The sequence below is a fragment of the Myotis myotis genome, unplaced genomic scaffold, assembly GCF_014108235.1.
Source record: "Myotis myotis isolate mMyoMyo1 unplaced genomic scaffold, mMyoMyo1.p scaffold_m19_p_5, whole genome shotgun sequence".
In the NCBI taxonomy this organism is placed as follows: Eukaryota; Metazoa; Chordata; class Mammalia; order Chiroptera; family Vespertilionidae; genus Myotis; species Myotis myotis.
The window spans coordinates 109,462,595-109,485,129 of NW_023416357.1; the positions used below are offsets into that span (position 1 = coordinate 109,462,595).

The 22,535-nt window shown below is 41.7% G+C and overlaps 1 protein-coding gene across 1 annotated transcript in view; it reads right to left on the reverse strand.

The window, feature by feature from the left end:
* Positions 1-19,986, reverse strand: part of LOC118656595 (ATP-binding cassette sub-family A member 3-like) — a 343,556-nt gene extending 323,570 nt beyond the window's left edge. The window contains exons 1-3 of the mRNA XM_036310023.1: positions 19,927-19,986; positions 19,375-19,627; positions 15,335-15,462 (exon numbers count right to left, since the gene is read on the reverse strand). Of these exons, the coding sequence (XP_036165916.1) occupies positions 15,335-15,462; positions 19,375-19,627; positions 19,927-19,986 (441 nt within the window). The remainder of the gene's footprint in view (positions 1-15,334; positions 15,463-19,374; positions 19,628-19,926) is intronic.
* Positions 19,987-22,535: the final 2,549 nt, after the last annotated feature.

Sequence of the window (22,535 nt, forward strand, 5' to 3'; positions counted from 1 at the left end):
AGAGAAAGACAGTCAGTTACCTACAAGGGCATACCCATACGACTGTCAGCTGATTTCTCAACAGAAACCATGCAGGCCAGAAGAGAGTGGCAAGAAATATTCAAAGTGATGAGTAGCAAGAACCTGCAACCAAGATTACTTTATCCAGCAAAGCTATCATTCAGAATAGAAGGTCAGATAAAGAGCTTCACGGATAAGAAAAAGCTAAAGGAGTTCATCACCACCAAACCAGCATTATATGAAATGCTGAAAGGTATTCTTTAAGAAGAGGAAGAAGAAAAAGGAACTCTGACCATTTGCCACAGCATGGATGGAACTGGAGAGCGGATAAATACCACATGATCTCACTCATTTGTGGAATATAATGAACAACATAAGCTGATGACTGTCGGGACTTGGAGGGAAGGTAGGGGAGGGTGGGGGTAAGGGGGAAAGATCAACCAAAGGACTTATATGCAAGCATATAGGCCTAATCAATGGACATGGACAACGGGGGGGTGAGGGCATGAGCGGGGGGGGGGGGTAGAGGGTAACGTGGGGACAAGGACACATATGTAATATCTTAATCAATAAAACAAATATATTAAAAAAAAAAGAAGAGGAAGAAGAAAAAGGAACTCTTACCATTTGCCACAGCATGGATGGAACTGGAGAGCATTATGCTAAGTGAAATAAGCCAGTCAGAGAAGGATAAACACCACATGATCTCACTCATTTGTGGAATATAATGAACAACATAAACTGATGAACAAGGACTGATCCAGAGACGGAGAGGCATTGATTGGACTGTCAGGCCTTGGAGGGAAGGTAGGGGACGGTGAGGGTAAGGGGGAAAGATCAACCAAAGGACTTATATGTAAGCATATAGGCCTAACCAATGGACACGGACAACAGGGGGGTGAGGGCATGAGCGGGGGGGGGGGGGAAGGGTAGAGGGTAACGTGGGGATAAGGACACATATGTAATATCCTAATCAATAAAAAATATATTAAAAAAAGAGTAACATAAATGGGTAAAGTCAGGGCCAAACAGGGCCATTTCCTCATCCAATCTCTCTGAGGTGCGTGGACAGAACCAAGTCTCAGCTCTTTGCAGGACACTTCCAGATTTTTTTAAGCCTAAAGGTCAGTAGTCTGTCTCCATCTCCATTCTTATTCTTTGGGATTTTTTCATTGTCAGATAAATGGATACGTACATTGGGGCAATCCTTTTGAGATACAATATTCCAGTTGCACCCATGTGATGACGACAGCACCTCTCAGAAGGAGGGAGCCAACAGATGGGGAGCAGGGAATTCTGAAAACCAAAGCAAAGGTTCAAAACATGGAAGAAGTCCTGGGTGTTCTGCTGAGAAACTTGGACTCCTTCCTCTGCGGTCACACAACTGTCACACGCCAGGCAGTCACTCAGAAATATCTTGGCATCGGCCAATTTATAGAATTCTCCCGTCTCTCCGTTCTCCTGAGCCGGACTCCAGACACAGTGACTGTGGCATTCTCTTGGTCATCGTTTTTTCCCCCCAGAAAATGTTACAAAGTTTATATGAATACTAGAGGCCTGGTGCATGAAATTCATGCATGTGTGTGTGTGTGTGTGTGTGTGTGTGTGTGTGTGTGTCCCTCAGCCCAGCCTGCACCCTCTCCAATCTGGGACCCCACCGGGATCAGGCCTAAACAGGCAGTCGGACATCCCTCTCACAATCCAGGAATGCTGGTTCCCAACTGCTCGCCTGCCTGCCTGCCTGATTGCCCCTAACTGCTTCTACCTGCCAGCCTGATCACCTCCTAATCACTCCCCTGCCAGCCTGATTGACGCCTAATTGCTCCCCTGCCAGCGCAATCGCCCCCAGCTGCCCTCCCCTGCTGGCCTGGTCACCCCTAACTTCCCTTCCCTGCCAGCCTGGTCCCCCACAACTGCCCTCCCCTGCTGGCCATCTTGTGTTCACATGGGGGCAGCCATCTTGTGTGTTGGAGTGATGGTCAATTTGCATATTACCTCTTTATTATATAGGATAACATACAAAGATGCAGCTTCCTTTGTAGGAACAGGGAAGGAAGGTGGTTAAGTAAGGCACACGGAGGTTCAGCAAGCACCAGCTGTGGGGAGGGCCAAGGGGAAGAGGAGGTTAGTACTGGGGCCAAGACCCTAGAGCAGGGGTGGGCAAACTTTTTGACTCGAGGGCCACAATGGGTTCTTAAACTGGACCGGAGGGCCGGAACAAAAGCATGGATGGAGTATTTGTGTGAACTAATATAAATTCAAAGTAAACATCATTACATAAAAGGGTATGGTCTTTTTCTTTTTTATTTTTATTCATTTCAAATGGGCCGGATCTGGCCCGCGGGCCGTAGTTTGCCCACGGCTGCCCTAGAGCCATTGCTGGGGAAGTAGGCATCCTCCCCGAGTGCCATGTTCTGAGGCTGAACTAATTGGTCAAGCTGAGGCAGAGGTGGGTGGCCATATCAGCCAACTTTGGTGCTGTTTACCCTTTCCCACCCCAGGTCTGTTGTAAAACCCCAGAGCCCTGATTCCAAAGGCCCCATCCAGAGCACAGGCCCTGGAATGGAGTGAGAGGAAGTGAGTAGGGCACTACTCACTTGAAAGCCGATACGCCTGTGTGTTGAGGGATGGCCGGAGACAGTGGTGAGAGGTAGCAGGGGAAGGGCTCTCATACATACCCTTCTGTGGAGGCCACAGTGAAGGAGGTCAGGGGAGTAGGGTAGGGATGGGGCACCATGGCTCCAGCCTCTTAGGCATCCCTGTCTGTCCTCTGCAGTGAATATGGAGGAAAGGCTTGCCTCTGAGGAGGGCCCAGGCCAGGCCAGGTGACCATCTTGAGTTCTAGTTGAGGTGATGGTCCTCACTCTGAGATGCTTTCTAACTGGTGATGGACCACACATGAATCCCACTGCTGTGGTGCCCGGGACACAGGCCTGGCTCCCACCACTGTGGCACCCAGGACAGAGGCCTGACTCCTGCCACTGTGGCACCCAGGACAGAGGCCTGACTCCTGCCGCTGCGGGCGACTGTGACACAGGCCTGACTCCCGCAGCTGTGAGTGCCCGGGCACAGAAAACCCCCCTGCTGCACGCGCAGCCTCCTGCTGGCCTGTTAATATGCAAATTGGTCATTACTATGATGCCATTAGGACAAATTTGCACATTACCTCCTTATATAGATTTTTTAAATATTTTTAACTAATTTAAATATTAAAACAACTGTAATTTTTTTTAGGTTGGTAGTATAACATTTATTAAAATAATGCCATGGTTGTTACAGTGGTCGGCAAACTGCAGCTCACGAGCCACATGCGGCTCTTTGGTCCCTGTGGCTTTTCCACAAAATACCAACTTCTGCACATGGGCCATGAAGTTTCAACCGCACTGTACATGTGTGCCCGCACATGGTATTTTGTGGAACAGCCACACTCAAGGGGCCAAAGAGCCGCATGTGACTCGCGAGCTGCAGTTTGCTGACCACTGGGTTAATAGAAACAGCAAAGATCCAAAGAAGTAAAATCCCAACTAAAACCCCAAATTATCTAATATATTCACTCATTAGCTAACTAAAAAACGCAAGAAAGCCAAGACACCCAATATAATAAAGTACTGCAAAACAATCGGCAATTTCCAACTATCAAAAGTGTGATTTTGCATTTCATGTCCTTTTCTCAATCAAGAAAACAATTCTTTTTGAATGTAATATAACATATTAGAGGCCCAGTGTATGAAATTTGTGCACTTGGATGGGTCCCTCAGCCCAGCCTGCACACTCACACCATCCAGGAGCCCTTGGGGGATGTCTGACTGATGGCGGGGGAGCGGGCCTAAGCCATCAGTCAGACATCCTTAGCGCTGCCGTGGAGGTGGAAGAGGCTCCTGCCATGGCTGCTGCTCTCACCTGAGCCTAGCTTTTGGCTGAGCAGCACCCCCCTGTGGGGTGACCATCAGAGGGCAGCTCCTGCATTGAGTGTCTGCCCCCTGGTGGTCAGTACACATCATAGCCAACAGTTGAGTGGCCTTAGCATATCATTAGCATATTACACTTTGATTGGTTGAACGGATGATCGGACAACCGGACACTTAGCTATTAGGCTTTTATTATATAGGCTATATAGAGCAAGATAGATATAAGACAATTGTAAATTTACATGCAGGTTTAAGAAATAATAAACAGATTGTGTATAATCTTTAACTAATTTTCCCCAATGATAAAATTTCATAAAACTATAATATAATACTATACCCAGGGTATTAACACTGATACAAATCACTAATCTTATTCAGAGTTCCCTAGTTTTACTTGTACTCACATGTCATATGTATTACGTTCTATACAACTTTATCAGATGTGAAAGTTCAAGATACAAAACAGTTCCAACATCCCTTTTTTCTGATAGTTATTCCCTGACACCCCCCTTTTTATTTTAGAGGTTTATTTTCTTTTTTTTTAAATATAAATTTAAAAAAAAATTTTTTTCTTTATTGATTATGGTATTACATGTGTCCTTATCTGGGAGAGTGGTCAATGGGGGGAAAAGGGAGACTTACATAATACTTTAAATAATATTTATGTTAAGTCTCCTTTTCCCCCCATTGCCCACTCCCCCGCCGCCCCCACACCTCAGCATATGTCCTCCCTCTCCCCTGTCTGTGTTCATTGGTTATGCTCATATGCATGCATACAAGTCCTTTGGCTGATCTCTAACTCCCCGCCTTCCCTCATAGGTTGGACAGTCTGTTCAACTCTGGTTCTATTTTTGTTCATCAGTTTATGTTGTTCTTTATATTCCATAAATGAGTGAGATCATATGATATTTATCTTTCTCTGACTGGCTTATTACACTTAGCATAATGCTCTCCAGTTCCACCCATGCTGTTGCAAATGGTAGGAGTTCCTTCTTTTTTACCGCAGTGTAGTATTCCATCGTGTAGATGTACCACTGTTTTTTAGTCCATTCAACTGCTGATAGGCACTTAGGCTGTTTCCAAATCTTAGCTATTGTAAATTATGCTGCTATGAACATAGGGGTGCATATGTCCTTTCTGATTGGTGTTTCTGATTTCTTGGAGTATATACCTAGAAGTGGGATCACTGGGTCAAATGGGAGTTCCATTTTTAACTTTTTGAGGAAAGTCCATACTGTCTTCCACAGTGGCTGCACCAGTCTGCATTCCCACCAGCAGTGCACGAGTGTTCCTTTTTCTCCGCATCCTTGCCAGCACTTGTTGTTTGTTGATTTGTTGATGATAGCCATTCTGACATGTGTGAGATGGTACCTCACTGTTGATTTGATTTGCATCTGAACATGTTTTCATGTGTCTCTTGGCCATCTGTAGGTCCTCTTTCAAGGTGTCTATTCAGTTCCTTCAGCCATTTTTTTGTTAAATTGTGTGAGTTCCCTATAAATTTTGGAGATTAAACCCTTATTGGAGATAACATTGGCAAATATGTTCTCCCATGCAGTGGCTTTCTTGTTGTTTTGTTGATGGTTTCTTGTGCTGTGCAGAAGCTTTTTATTTTGATGAATTCCCATTTGTTTATTTTCTCCTTAGTTTCCATTGCCCTAGGAGCTGTATCGGTAAAGATGACATATGTCTGATATTTTGCTGCCTATGGCTTCTTCTAAGATTTTTCTGGTTTTCCGTTGTATGTTTAAGTCCTTTATCTATTTTGAGTTTATTTTTGTGTATGGTATAAGTTGGTGGTCTAGTTTCAATTTTTTGCATATATCCGTCCAATTTTCCCAACACCATTTATTGAAAACTGTCTTAACTCCATTGTACGCTCTTGCCTCCTTTGTCAAATATTAATTGAGTATAATGACCTGGGCCAATTTCTGGGTTCTCTGTTCTGTTCCATTGGTCTATATGTCTGTTCTTGTGCCAGTACCAGGAAGTTTTGAGAAAAGTGGCTTTGTAATATATAGCTTGATATCTGGAATTTTGTTCTTCTTTCTCAAGATTGCTACAGCTTTATTTATTCCAGATAAATTTTTGGAGAGTGTCCCAGGTCTTTGAAGTATGCTGTTGGTATTTTAATGAGGATTGCATTGAGTCTATACATTGCTTTGGATAGTATGGACATTTTAATGATATTGATTTTACCAATCCATGATCATTGTATATTCTTCCATTTGTTTATGTCTTTATCTCTTTTTTCAGCATCCTATAATTTTCTGAATATAGGTCCTTTACCTCCTTGGTTAAATTTATTCCTAGGTATCTTATTTTTTTTGTTGCTATGGTAAATGGGATTTTTTTTCCCATTTCTCCTTCTGTGAGTTCATTATTGGTGTATAAAAAATCCATAGATTTCTGGGTGTTAATTTTGTATCCTGCTAGCTATTCTCTGACAGCCAAGAATATGTTCTTCATTTCTAAAATTTTGTATTGTAAAAAATGTTATATGAGTGGAATCACAGTATTAATATTTTGAAATTGTTTTTTCAACCCATATAATTCCTTGGAGATTTAGCTAAATAGTTGTGTGTGCTTATTTATTTGTTTAATTTATGATAAAAGACACATAACAAAATTTATCATCTTAACCATTTTTAAGTGTACACTTCAGTGGTTTTAAATATACTCACATTTTTGTGTAACCATCTCCATCATTCATCTCTATACTTCTTTTTATCTTGTAAAACTGAAACTCTATACCTATCCTATATAATAAAAGCCTAATTTGCAAATTGACCAAATGGCAGAATGACCGGTGGAACAACCTGTCACTATGATGTGCACTGACTACCAGAGGGCAGACTGGCTCAACACAGGAGCTGCCCCCAGTCTGCAGGCCCCAGGCCAGCCAAGGTGGGTGCCAGGGAGTCCCCCCCATAACCCCACCAGTCGCCTCACAGATCAGCCCTTATCGCTGGCCAGGCGTAGGGACCCTGCCTGAGCATGAATTTTGCTAATGCAGAAGCTACCCCCTGGTGGTCAGTGCACTCCCACAGGGAGAGCACCACTCAGCCAGAAACTGGGCTCATGGCGGCGAGTGGAGTGGTGGCGGCAGGAGCCTCTCCCTCCTCCGCGGCAGTGCTCAGGAGCAGTGAGCCGAGCGGTAAGGAGTGAGCAGGTGCGCAGTAAGGAGAGAGGGATCCGGGATTGCGAGAGGGATGCCTGACTGCCAGTTTAGGCAGACATCTCCTGAGGGGTTCTGGACTGCAAGAGGGCACAGACCAGGCTGAGGCACCCCCTCACCTGCACCCCAGTGCATTATTTCATGCACTGGGCCTCTAGTTAAACAGTAACTACCCATTCTTCCTCCAGCCACAGCTCCTAGGAACCACCATTATATTTCCTGTCTCTAAGATTTTGACTAAATACCTCACATAAGTAGAATCATGCAATATTTGTCTTTTTGTGATTTATTTCACTTAGAATAATGTCCTCAAGATTCATACATGTTGAATTGTGTATCAGAATTTCCTTCATTTAAGCCTGAATATCATTCCACTGTATGTATAAACCACATTTTACTTATCTATTCACCCATCATGGACACTCAGGTGGATTCCACATTGAAGCTATTATGAATAATGCTTCTATAAACATTGGGTAGAGACCTACTTTCAATTCTTTTAATTATATACCCAGAAGTGGAGTTGTGTGGACATGTAGTAATCTATTTTTAATTTTTGAGAACCTCCATGTGATTCCACAGCTGCTATACCATTTTACCACCAACAGTGCAAAGTCCATAAAGCTCTAATTCTCCACATCCTCACCAACACCTATTTCCATGCTTTGATATTAGCTATCCTAACTGATGTGAGGTGGCATCTCAGTGTAGTTTTGATGCATATTTCCCTCATGATTAGCAATACTGAACATTTTTTCATGTGCTTATTCACTACTTATTTAACCCCTTTGAAGACATGTGTTGATGTCCATTGCCTATCTTTGAATTCATTTTCTTTTTTTAAATTTTTCTTGTTGGGGCTTTTAGGAGTTCTCTATATATTCTAAATATTAATCTCTCCATGGATGGTATCTTTTTAGTTTTATTTGTTTAATGTTTATTTTTTAAAGTTACATGAATTGGGGTGACATTGGTGAATTTAAAAAGTGTACATTTCTTTCATACATCAGGTCATGTATATTGCATTGTGTGCCCAGTCAAGTCTTCCATCACCATATATTAGACCCCCTTACCCTTTCCTACCACACTCCCCACCTCCATCTAGTAACCATACTGCTGTCTGAGTGTATGAGTTTTGTATGCTTTTCTTGTTTGTTCATTTGTTGCTTTCAGTTTTATATTCCACTTATGAGTGAAATCATATGGTGCTTGACTTTTTCTGACTTAGTTCACTTAGCATGAAATTCTCAATCTCCTTCGATGTTGTTTGTGGCAGTGTTTCATCTTTTCTTATGGCTGAGTAGTATTCCATTGTATATATGTACCATTCTTCTTCATCAAACCATCTATTAAAAAACACTTTGGTTTTCTCCATGCCTTGGCCACCGCTAATAATGCTTCAATGAACATAGGGGTGCATATATCATTATGAATAAATGTTTTCAAAGTTTTGGGGTATATACCCAGAAGAGGGGTTGCTGGGTCATATGGTAACTCTATTCTTAATATTTTGAGGAACCTCCATATTGTTTTCATTAGTGCCTGAACCACCAGCAGTGAGTAGTAAATTAGGGTTTCATTTTCTCCACAACCTCTTCAACACTTGTTATTACTAGTGTTGTTGATTATAGCCATTCAAGCAAGTGTAAGGTGGTATCTCATTATCGTTTTTTATTTTAAATTCACTTTATTTTTTATTGGCATTTCCTAATAGCTACTGAACTTGAGCATCTTTTCATATATATCTTGGCCATTTGTATGTTTTCTTGAGAGACGTGTCTGTTTAGGTCCTCAGCCCATTTTTAGTTGGATTATTTATTTTTGTAATGTTGAATTGTATGAGTTTTTACATATTTTGAATATTAACCTGTGGGGAAGAAGAGACTTGGTTGGAAAGTCTGTAAGGAGGATTCACTGAAAGGTTGGAGGCCTCTAGGACAGTGGTTCTCAACCTTCTGGCCCTTTAAATACAGTTCCTCATGTTGTGACCCAACCATAAAATTATTTTCGTTGCTACTTCATAACTGTAATGTTGCTACTGTTATGAATCGTAATGTAAATATCTGATATGCAGGATGGTCTTAGGCGACCCCTGTGAAAGGGTTGTTCAACCGCCAAAGGGGTCATGACCCACAAGTTGAGAACCGCTGCTCTAAGAGATTCTTGCCAAAAGTGGCAGACCCTGCCTTGACTTTTGCAAACAAGTCTGAGCCCCTGGGTATTTTCCTGGATCTTTATATTTAGACTTCAAAATGTCCTTGTTTTAAAGACACTACAGGGAGACTTACCTTGCTGATAGCATCTAGATTTTAGTTCAAACTGTTGCTACAATAAAAGCCCAAGGAGGCAGGTGAATAGGGCTATCTGATTCCTTTAGCCAGGCAGTCCCTTAGCCCTCTTTTTCACAGAAATGTGTGAGAGTAATCATTCATCAGTTGCTCAGGGTCTGCTGGACAGTCCCGACATTAACCCATGTTGGAACTGTTTTCAAATACCTTCTCCATTTGCTTGGGTGCCTTTCTGTTTTGTTGGCAGTTTCTTTTACTGTGCAGAAGTTTTTAAGTCCAATATTCCCATTCATTTATTTTTGCCTTTCCTTCCCCTGCCTTTGGGATCAAATTCTTTAAATATTCTCTAAAACCTAGGTCCATAAGTTTAGTGCTTATGTTTTTCTTCTACATGATTTATTGTTTCAGGACTTATATTTAAGTCTTGGATCTACTTTGAGTCAACTTTTCTATGTGGGAATAAAAAAAAGTCTAATTTCATTCTTTGCATGTGACTTTCCAATTTTCACAGCATGTTTTATTGAAAAGGCTTTCTGTTCTTAATTGTATGTCTTTGGCTCCTTTGTCAAAAATTATTTGCCTATGTACATGTAGTTTTGTTTCTAGGCTCTCAATTCTGTTCCATTTGTATGTGTGTCTGCTTTCCTGCCAATACCATACAGTTTTTATTACTGTCACTTTGTAGAATAACTTGAAGTCAGGGAGTGTGATACCTCCAGCTTCATCCTTTTTTTTGGGGGGGGGGGTTGCTTTGGCTATTCAGGTTGTTGTTTTGTGTGTGTGTGTGTGTGTGTGTGTGTGTGTGTGTGTGTGTGTGGTTCCATACAAATCTCATGAGTTTTTGTTCTATTTCTTCATAGAATGTCATTGGGATTATTTTTATTGTTGTTAATCCTCACTGGAGGATAGTTTTCCTATTGCTGTTTAAAACTATATATTTTTATTGATTTCAAAGAGGAAGGGAGAAGAGAGAGATAGAAACATCAATGATGAGAATCATCCATTGGCTGCCTCCTGCATGCCTCTACTGGGGATCGAGCCTGCAACCCTGGGAATGTGACCTTGACCGGAATCTAACCCGGGACCCTGTAGTACACAGGCCAATGCTCTATCCACTAAGCCAAACTAGCTAGGGCTCCATTGCTTTTTAGAGAGAGTGGAAGGGAGGGAGAGAAAGGGGGAGAAGAAGAAAGAGCGAGAAAAAAACCGATGTGAAACACATCAATTGGTTGCCACCTGTGCACCCCCCAGTGGACCGAAGATGAACCTGTAATCTAGGTACCAGGAATTGAACCTGTGACCCTTCAGTGCATGGGCCAATGCTCTAACCATTGAAAACACCTGCTAGGGCTCTCATTGGGATTTTGATGGGGATTGCATTAAATCAGTATATTGCTTTGGATAATTTGGCCATTTTAACTATGTTGACTCTTCCAAACCATGAACAATGAAGATCTTTCCATTTCATTGTGTCTTTTTCAATCTCAAATCTCCAAAATTTATAGGGAACTCATACAACTTAAAAAAAGGAAGATAAACCATCCAATCAAAAATGGGCAAAGGACCTAAATAGACACTTTTTTAAAGAGGACATTCAGAAAGCCAAGAGACATATGAAAACATGCTCAAAGTCTCTAATAATCCAAGAGATGAAAATCAAAACAACAATGAGGTACCATCTCACACCTGTCAGAATGGCTATCATCGACAAATCGACAAATGACAAGGGCGGGCAAGGATGTGGAGAAAAAGGAACCTTCTTGCACTGCTGGTGGGAATGCCGACTGGTTCAGCCACTGTGGAAAACAGTATGGACTTTCCTCAAAAATTAAAAAGGGAACTCCCATTTGACCCAGTAACCCCACTTCTAGGAATATACTCCAAGAAATCAGAAACACCAATCAGAAAGGATATATGTGCCCCTATGTTCATAGCAACACAATAGCTAAGATTTGGAAACAGCCTAAGTGCCCATCAGCAGATGAGTGGATTAAAAAACAGTGGTACATCTACACAATGGAACACTACGCTGCTGTAGAAAAGAAAGAACTCTTACCATTTGGAACAGCATGTATGGACATGGAGAGCATTATTCTAAGCATAATAAGTCATTCAGAGAAAGATAACTGTCACATAATCTCACTTATCTGTGGAATATAATGAGCAACATAAACTGATGAATAAAAATAGAGACAGAGAAGCATGGAACAGATCATCAAACTTCAGAGGGAAGAAGGGGGGGGGGGTTGTGATGGTTGCAATAGAGCCAACCAAAGGACTTGCACGCATGCATTTAAGCATAACCAATGGACACAGACACTAGGGGGGTGAAGGCATTTGCTGCGGGAAGGGGTATATCTATATATATAGATAGATAGATATATTCTCAGCACACAACAAAAATGGTAATTCTGTGAGGGGATGAATATGTAGTTAACCTATTGTGGTAAACATTTTGCAATATATACTTGTACATCTTAAACATATACAATATTATATGTCAATTATCTAATATAATAAAATACAAACATGCAAATTGACCATACCTTCACTACACCTTAAGCCAGCCGTGGGCAAACTACGGCCTGCGGGCCGGATCCGGCCCGTTTGAAATGAATAAAACTAAAAAAAAAAAAGACCGTACCCTTTTATGTAATGATGTTTACTTTGAATTTATATTAGTTCACACAAACACTCCATCCATGCTTTTGTTCTGGCCCTCCGGTCCAGTTTAAGAACCCATTGTGGCCCTCGAGTCAAAAAGTTTGCCCACCCCTGCCTTAAGCCATGCCCACCAGCCAATCAGAACGACTATATGCAAATTAACCCAACCAAGATGGCAGCCGGCAGCCTGGGAGCTGGAGCAAGCAGGAGACTTGGTTGCTCCAGTGTTGGAGGAAGCCAAGCTTCCCATCTGCCGTGGCTGGCTCTGAGCTCCACTCAAAGCAACACAGTTTGAATTATAGAAGGTAAATAAACCCCAGATACCTGCTTCAGCCGGCCATAGCAACGGAGCTGGAGCGAGCAGGAAGCCAAGCTTCCCGCCTGCCGCGGGGCTCTGAACTCCATTGAAGGCAACAAAGTTACAATTATAGAAGGTAAATAAATCCCAGAATAAAAAAATAAAGAAAAAAAGGAGAGGCTGGGAGCTTCCGTCGCCATGGGTCTTGGCCAGCCTGAAAACAGCGCTCAGACTCTCACCCAGACTGCCCAGGAACCCCAGTGGGGACACCCCACCCTAAAGGGGGGGTTGCCAGCCTGAAAACAGTCATCAGCCCCTCACCCAGGCTAGCCAAACTTCCATGGGGTGAGGGTCCCCACTGGGGGGGCTTGACCAGCATGCAAACAGCCATCAGCCCCTCACCCAGGCTGGCCAAGAACCCCAGTGGGGACCCCCACCCCATCCCCTGAGGGGTCCCAGACTGCGAGAGGGCACAGGCTGGGCTGAGGGACCCCCCCCTCCCCGAGTGCACAAATTTTTGTGCACCAGGCCTCTAGTCCTATATAATAAAGAGGGAATATGCAAATTGACCATAACTCAGCCACAAAGATGGCTGCACCCACAGGTGAGGCCGAGTTCCCACCAGGGACCTGAGGCTGCGCCTTCTGCCCCCTGTGGGGCTTGACAGGGGACCTGAGGCTGCGCCTCCCACCCTGCACAGCTTAAGGGGGGGACCTCAGGCCACACCCCCGCCCAGTGGGGCTTGACAGGGGACCTCAGGCCATGCCCCCAGCCGGCACTGGGCCAGGGGACCTGAGGCCGTGTCTCCCAACATGGCGGGGCTTAACAGGGGACCTCAAGGTTCGCCTCCCATCCTGGTGCTGGGCTTGGGGACCTCAGGCCATGCCCTCCACCCTGGCACTGGGCCAGAGGACCTGAGGCCATGCCCCTCACCCCGGCGCCAGGCCAGGTGACCTGGTGCTGTGCTCCCCGCCAGGCATGGCTTGACAGGGGACCTGTAGGTGCACCCCCTGCCCTGGTGCTGGGCCAGGGGACCTCAGGTTGCTCCCTGTCCCAGCTCCAGGCTGGAGGAACTCAGGCTGTGCCCCCTGCCCTGGTGCCAGGCCAGAGGACCTCAGGCCATGCCCCCGCCCTGGCACTGGGCCAGGGGTACTGAGGCTGTGCCTCCCACCCAGTGGGACTTAACTAGGGACATCAAGGTGTGCCCCCCACCCTAGTGCTGGGCCAGGGGACCTCAGGCCACACCCCTCACCCGGTGGGGCTTGACAGGGGACCCTCAGGCTGCACCTCATGCCCCAGAGCCAGGCTGGGGGATGGCAGGCCACTCCACTGCCCAGTGCGGCTTGACAGGGGATCTCAAGCCATGCCCCCTGCCCCAGCCCAGGCTGGGGGACCTCAGGCCACATCCTCACCCTGGCACCAGGCCAGGGGACCTGAGGCTGTGCCCCCCACCTGGTGGGGCTTGACAAGGGTGGGACCAGCCAGGTCTGGATCTAGCCCAATGAGGGGGGCTGACTGGGTCTGGCGTCATGCGATTTTGAGGTACACGCAGGTGGGTGGGGACTTGACTCTGGGTCCCGAGGTGCACCCCAGACTCTGACAGGAGGAAGATTTTTATATACATTTTACTAATTTTCTTTCATCTCTGATAATTCTATTATAGAGAAAAAAATCTAAATATAATGTTATAGAGAAAGGGCAAATAGCAATATTAAAATCTAATTAACAGGGGGCCCTCTTAGCGCAGTAGGCAGCACATCAGTCTCATAAAATCTAATTAATCTCCTTTTAATGTGCATGAATTTCGTGCACCAGGCCACTAGTATCTAAATAAAACTGGGGGAGAAGGCCAAGCACCTGAGCAAAAAATTTGAGAAATTTTGGTGTCAGGAATCGAGTTCAAATATTTGGGGACATAGCACAGTCAATCAGTGATAAAAATAAAAGTTGAAATAGCACTGAATATACTTTAAGCCAATGTATATTGTTGAGCCTAAACCCATATAAGCATATGGATAATTTTGATTCCATAAATGGAAAGAAGTTGGAACAGAAGAATAGTCATGTAAGGATGGGACACACAGAAATAACATGAACTATTCTAGTAGTGGCTTTATTAATATTGCCTTAAACTGACAAGCATCTGTATTTTAAACAAAGAATTTGGCTCCATCTACACTAATAAAAGAGAAACATGCAAATTGGTGTCACTCCACTACACCGCCAGCCAATCAGATGAGTATGCAAATTAACCCAACAAGATGGCGGTTATTTTGCATACACAGGCACAGAGCAAAGACTGGAGGCTCCAGCCAGAGTGAAGACTGAAGACTAAAGACTGAAGAACTGAAGAGGCTTGGCTTCTCCGCTGCAGCCGGACCAAAGGCCTGGGTCCCGGGTGCCGGAGGAAAACCAGTGCCAGCAGCCAGGGGAAGGAAGGCCTATTGCGCGAATCTTCGTGCAACAGGCTTCTAGTGTTTATATATTGCAGACTGACCATTTATTTCCATCACCACCACCAATATAATCTCTATAGGATCTTCTTAGGAGATAACAATTTCAAAGCACTTTCTCTCTCCTTCCCAGTGGCTATGCTATAATCAGATTCTCAATGCCTATAGATGACCTAATTCTAAATCAGTGTGGCAAAGCCTTAGAGTTTTCCCTAGAGATTTATGAAAGGACTCAAATTCTGTTTCATTCAAAGAAAGAGGATTTTTTTCTCATGACTGGTTGTCTATTAGTGAAGATGCATCTGCTTTATTTATTACACCACCATGCTTCATAGAACCAGAAGCATTGTTTGAGTAGTCAAAGTTTCCCATAAATCTAAGGCACAAGATCTGGATTCATATTCTTGTTCTACTGTATACTAGCAGTTTCCTCTTGGAAAAATTGGTTTTTTCATTTATAAAATAGAGTTAATTTTGTCAAATTCATTAAGATTTTAGGAACTAGAAGGGAAATTATTAGAAAATTGTAAATAAAACTTTCTCACCTGAAGTGGCAGAGAGTCATTGATGTTTTCGAAGTCATTGTCAAAAACAATGGCAGCCAGCACTTTTTGAGATTTATAGTCATACTTCACATACTTCTCAAACTCACTTTCTGAATAAAAGCCTTTAACTGTAGAGAGGAAAAGTGTTCACTTAAATAAAAATGTCTGATAATTCCTCATGAGGGGGGAGATACTAGTTTACATGGACAAAATTTTGTCTAAATATTATAAGTTTAAAAACACTGTTTCTCAAATATTGCTATCATAACTACTTAATGGAATTTGGAGTTCAAAACAATTTTAGGTATTTTATAAAATTTTACTATAATTTTAAATAATAATCATTATAAAGCATATACAGTAGGCAAAAGTAGGTTTAGACTTGTTCATAAGGGAAATAATACAATAATTAATAAATCCTATCTAATAAAGAGGGAATATGCTAATTGACCCTCACACCATTGCAAAGATGGAGGTGCCCACAGCCAATAAGGAAGGAATATGCTAATTGACTGCCCCACTCTCAAAGATGATGGTGACCACAGCCACAAGATGGCAGCACCCAGTCCCCTGAGCCCCGCCAGGGTGGCAGGTGCACGGCAAGGCCAGGCCCTCCCTCAGATAGGCCCGGCCTTGCTGCGCACCTGCCCCTGGAGTCCCCCGACCCCTCAGCCCCCCAGCTGCCCAGGGCTGGCTCAAGGCGCAAGCAAGCCTCAGATGGCAACTGCCCAACAGCCTAGGACCATCCTGAGGTGCAGGGAAGCCTCAGATGGTGGTTGCCCAGCTGCCTAGGGCTGCCCGAGGCTCAGGTAACCATGGCCAGCTGAGGTTTGCGCTGCCGGCAGTGGCAGCAGCAGAGGTGTGATGGGGGCATCGCCTTCCCCTGATCACTGGGTCACCTCCCACCTCTGAGGGCTCCTGGACTGTGAGAGGGGGAAGGCCAGGCTGAGGGACCCCCACTCCAGTGCATGAATTTTCATGCACCAGGCCTCTAGTAATAATATAAGAATAAACTCTGTGTTTCATGTAGTCACAACTGTAAACCTAGTTTTGCCCACCCCTGTATACAGGTAAGTCATTATTCATCAGGAAAATGCAAATCACAATCACAATGAGATACCATTTCACATCCATTGAGATGGCTACAATAAAAAGATAGATGACAACAAGTGCTGGTGAGGATGTTGAAATATTGGTTCCTCCATACACTGCTGACCAGAATGTAAAATGGTACAACTTTAAATTAAGCCTGTCAGTCCCTCAAAAAGTTAAACACAGAGTTACCACATGAGGTACTCATTCTACTCCTAGGTGTATACCCAAAAGAAATGAAGACATATGTCTACATTAAACTAACAAATGTGTAGTCACAGAAGTACAATTTATAATAACCCAAAGGTGTAAACAACCCAAATGCCCATCAACTGATGAAGGATATACCGACTGAATACAGTATATTCATACAATGGGATATTTAACAACAAAAAGGAATGAAGTAATGATACATGCTATAACAAGGATAAACTCTGAAAACATTATATGAAGTGAAAGAAGCCAATCACAAAAATTTACATATTGAATTTATATAAAATCAATATGGAAAGGGTGTATATAAACAATTTATATAAAAGGTTTATAATAGGCAAATGTATTTGGAAAAAAAGTAGATGTTTTCCTAATCCTGGTGAAGATAGGAAATGGTGGTGTCCTGACTGAAGGTTATGCGACTTTATTTTTGATGAAAAAATGCACTAAAACTGATTGTGGTAACGGTTGCACAACTCTGGAAATATGCTAAAAGCCATTGAATTTAAATGAGTGAATGTATGGTATGTGCATTATATCTCAAAAAAGCTATTGGGTTTTTTTTCTCTTTTTTTAGGTAAATCAGAAGATGGCGATCACTTAAAACTGTACTTTAAAAAAAACAACACTATTTATGGATCAATAGCTGTACTGAAATACCAGAGAAAGGAGTCAGTGAAGACAGATCAGGAGAAATTACCTAATTGAAACAAGAGAGAAAAAAATTTGAAAAGAAATTGAATAGAGCCTCTTTTGGGAAATACAAAATGTCTAGCATTTATGTCTTCATAGTCTTAGAAGAGAAAGAAGGCCTTATTGAAAAAAAAATTTGAGAAATAATGCCCAAAATTCTCCAGATTTGTTGAAAGAGACAAACTTACAGATTCAAAAGGCTCAGTGAACTCTATACAGAATAAACCAAAAGAAATCCATGCTCAGACATATCATAATCTAACTTTTGACAGACAAAGAAAGAAAATGTCTTAAAAGCACCCAGAGAGAAATGACACATTATATATAGGAAAACAAGGATTCAAAGTATCACAGATATTTTTTCTTTGAAACCAAGGAGATCAGAAGAAAGTGGAAAATATTTTTTTTTTATGCTGAAAGGGATAACTGTCAATCCAGAATTTTATAACAAATGAAAATAACCTCAAGACCATGAAGTTGAAATATATACATCCTCACATGAAGGAAAACAAAGAGAATTTGTTACTAATAGACCTATTCTAAGAAATTATTTAAGGAATTTCTTCAGAAAGAAGGAAAATGATATCAAAAGAAAACTTGGAACTTCGAGAATCAAGGAAGAGCCACAGTTATGGTAAATATGCGAAAAATAGTTTTCTTATGTTCTTTTTTAAAAATATATGTATATTTTATTGATTTTTTACAGAGAGGAAGGGAGAGAGATAGAGAGTTAGAAACATCGATGAGAGAGAAACATCGATCAGCTGCCTCCTGCATATCTCCCACCGGGGATGTGCCCACAACCCAGGTACATGCCCTTGACCGGAATCAAACCTGGGACCCTTCAGTCCACAGGCTGATGCTCTATCCACTGAGCCAAACCGGTTTTGGCTCTTATGTTCTTTAAAATATGTGTGTGAATTATAACATTTCCTGGTAAGATTTTCAACTTATGTAGATTTGAAAACTACAACATAAAGAGAAATAAAGGGATCTATATATATTGGTAATCATTTGACATTATGACAAGTGGTAAACTAGGTAAAGTGTGAAAATTAAGTATGTATATTTTAACTCCAAGATCAACCATATATACCAGAAGCATAATTAATCCATTTTTTTTCTTTCATGGATGATACATTGGGTGTCATATTTGAAAATTTTTCAACTAACTCTAAGTTACAAATATTTTCTTTCCAAATTTTGTATCATTTTACTTTTAGATCTGATTCATTTTGATGCAATTTTTATTGTTTTGTCTATTGATGTCCAATTGTTCAGCACATTTGTTGAAAAATTATCCTCCCACTGAATTCTTTTGCACCATTATAAAAAATATTCTGGACTATTTGTGTAGGTCTATCACTGGGTTCTTTGTTCTATGTGTCTATTCCTCCAATAGTACAGTGTCTTTAACACTACAATTTATTATAAGTCTTAAAATTGTAATTTTAAAGTGTAATTCCTCCAACTTTATTACTTCTTACACTAGAGGCCCAGTGCATGAAATTTGTGCGGGGGGGGGGGGGGCGTGTTCCTCAGCCCAGCCTGCACTCTCTCCAATCTGGGACCCCTTGAGGGATGTCCGACTGCCTGTTTAAGCCTGATCCCAGTGGATCAGGCATAAACAGGCAGTCGGACATCCCTCTCACAATCCAGGACTGTGGGCTCCCAACCACTCGCCTGCCTGCCTGCCTGCCCCTAACCACTCCTGCCTGCTGGCCTGATCACCCCCTAACCACTCCCCTGCCAGCCTGATCGACACCTAACTGCTCCCCTGCATGCCTGGGTCCCCCGTAACTGCATAACTGCACTCCACTGCAGGCCTGGTCCCTCCCAATTGCCCTCCCCTGCTGGCCTCATCACCCCTAACTGCCCTCCCCTGCTGGCCATCTTGTGGTGGCCATCTTTGACCACATGGGGGCAGCCATCTTGTGCAAGGGTGTGATGGTCAATTTACATATTACCTCTTTATTATATAGGATTGTTTTAGTTCTATAACAAATTAAGGATAAGTTTTACAGAAAACCTTTATTTCTAACCTTTTATACTGATGTTTAAATTCATCTTCATGTTCTCAATGATCTCTTTTACCACATTAATATTAGAAGGCACGTAAATCAATTCCCACTCTTGAGGATTTTGGAGGAAAGAAGGCAAACCACTGACGTGTACAGGTTTAAAATACTGAGGTCCAGCAACATATATAGTAGTAAGTGAACGGAACAGCAAAAGCAGCATTGGAAACACCACTGCTGTCAGGACTTCAAATAATAAATTAATGTAATGCCTTCTCTAGAAGAGGAACAAAAGATAGTGTTAATTAAGAGTACCCATTAAATGCCAATGAATAGCTCTATTATATTCTTCTAATTTAATACTAGAAAATACTAGTCTTTCCTGGACTTTCTTGTACCCCCCCCTCCCCTCTCCACTACCAACCTTCTTATAGATCAGACTATACTATTGATTAATATAGTTTTATAGGTTTGGAAGAGCAACCTACAGCTATTAAATTGATTTTTAAAACACACATATCCTGAATTGCAACAGGCAGGCATTTATAGAAATTTTCCTTGAATGCTTTTACCTACCTTTATGGTAAAATTTTTCCAGAGAAGCACGGCAAATTGATTGAATGTCAAGAAATCCATTCTTCTACAAAGAGTGTATATTCAACTCCAATTATGGAGAAAAGGATTTTTTTTAATGTTAAGCTACCTAATAATGTGAAGATCAAGCAAATAACAGCATTACTCCTTTCTCCTAATTTTCTTCTTATTAAGACTTAAAGATTGATACATGAATAATTATGTATTTGAGATAAAGAAAATTATATTGTTTATATTTTTCTATCTATTAATTTACTTAATATCTAATGAAATTCCAATATGTTTTTAAAACACAAGAAAATAAAGAAATAACAGTAAGAAGTGGTTCTATTTCTCCAGAACCTGATGTTTCCTATCCTAGTTTCTAGGACCAGGTAGATCCACAGGTGAATTCTACCAAACATCTAAATAAAAGTTAATACCAATCCTCTTCAAAAGTTTTCCAAAACAATTATAGAGTAAAGAACACTTCCAAACTCATTTTAGGAGGCCACCATTATCTTGATGCCAAATCCAGATAAGGAACCTACAAGAAAAAGAAACAATGGGCCAATATCTCTGATAAACACAGATGAAAAATCCTCAATGTATTCAAATTGAAGTCAACAGTACATTAAAATCACACATCATGATCAAATGAAATTTATCTCTGGGATGCAAGGATGGTTCAGCATATGAAAATCATTAAATGTAATATAACACATAACAGAATGAAGGTTTAAAATCATCTAATCACCTCAATAGATGCAAAAACAGCATTTGACAAAATTCACTCTTTCAGAATAAAAACATTCAACAAATTATATATACAAAAATAATTACTCAGCAAAATAAAGGTCATATATGAGAAGCTCACAGCTGACATCATACTCAAAAGTGAAAAACTGAGAGCTTTTTCCTGGTAGACCTAAAGCAAGGCAAGGATGCCCACTCTTGTCACTTCTATTGAACATAATACTAGCAGTCCTGATAAGAACAATATTCAAGATTATCAAATACATCCAAATAAATAACTAAAATTTTCTCTGTTCCCAGGTGGCATAATCATATATAAACCCTAAAGGCTCCACACAAAAAACACAGTATTAGAACTAATAAAACTAAAAGAACTAATTAAATGAATTCAGCAAAGTTATATGACACAAAATCAACATAGAAAAATAAGTTGAGTTTCTAGAGACTAATAACATAACTGAAAAGGGAATTAAGAAAACAATCCCATTTCCACTAGCATCAAAAACAAAAAAAAATTTAGAAATAAACTTAACCAAAGAGGTAAAAATTTTGTACATTGAAAACTATAAAACTGATGACAGAAATTAGAGCTGACACCAGTAAGTGGAAAGATGTCCTGTGTTAATGTATTGGAAGATTTGTAACTGTTAAACTGTCCATATAATCTACAGGGATCTACAAATGGAGAGCAAGGAGGAGAAGGGAGCAGGAGAAACAAGGGATTAAGCCACAGAGTGGAAGGTCATCAGTCTAGGAACACCACGGATCCCTGGTGCGATCTGTAGATTCTCTCCACTAGGGCCTGTGTGACCCTCCAGGAAGTCTCACTGGACAGAACCAAAGCTGACCCCACATTCATTCTTGGTTAGGTAGCCCTGCCCTTGGGAAACACTCACCCATTTTTCCCATTGACCAAACCTGAGAGTATAGGCTGCCCATGCCGCCATTTACTTTTTGCTGTATTCATTCACTCATTAAGTTTAAAGTGAGAATCAGACACCAGTGCGTGTGTTCTCTGCAGTCCTGTTGAAATCCTGATCACTAGCTTGTGATGAGGGGCAAGTGTCCCCCCACCCTTCCAAACCCGGGGAACCCAAAGGTCGCATAGCACAGTTCTCTTCAGGGAAAACCCCTTTCCCAAGCCCTCTGAGTCCAGGTGTTTTTATGCCCTCCGTACAAACGAAAAGTCTAAAAGAAGTTTCACCAATTCTTGGCACCAACTCTGATGTTTCTAAGTGTAAATAGAAGATTGTAACGTGTTGACTTTATGCTTTAGCTCTAATGTTCCCTCAGAAGCCCTATGGCTCCTACTTGTAGTCTTTCACTAGGGCCACCCATTCATCACATTTATGTCTGAATTCCAATAGTGCAATCGTTCTAGTCTTTTTTCCTCAGGACACTCTTCAATCCCAATGATAATAAGTGAATACAAACGTTAAGGGGAGGAAGGCTATTTCTGTTCTATTTTCCAGAAGGCTCTGAGGTTCGGTGCCGGCCTCACCAAGCCTCCTGTTATAATTAAGAAATGTCTGAAGGGCTCTTCTTTTTTCACTCTTGGAGGAAGGAAGGACGGAATGCTAAAGTGGATGCATATTAGGATGTTTTTCTCCAACTGGTTTTTAAAATTTGTTTCTAAGTGTGGTATCATGAACCTCACATGTTAGGATCTAACACATTTGGAAAATATTTTGAGAAATACCATATATATATGTAAGATTAGAGCAAGTTAAAAAGTGATTTCCACCTCACTTTCACTCTTCTTGTCATTCTACCCGGAAAATACAAGGTGTCCCCCAAAAATGTATACGCACTTAACAGCTAATTCTACTACATTTTGAAAATGAAATGTATTTTAA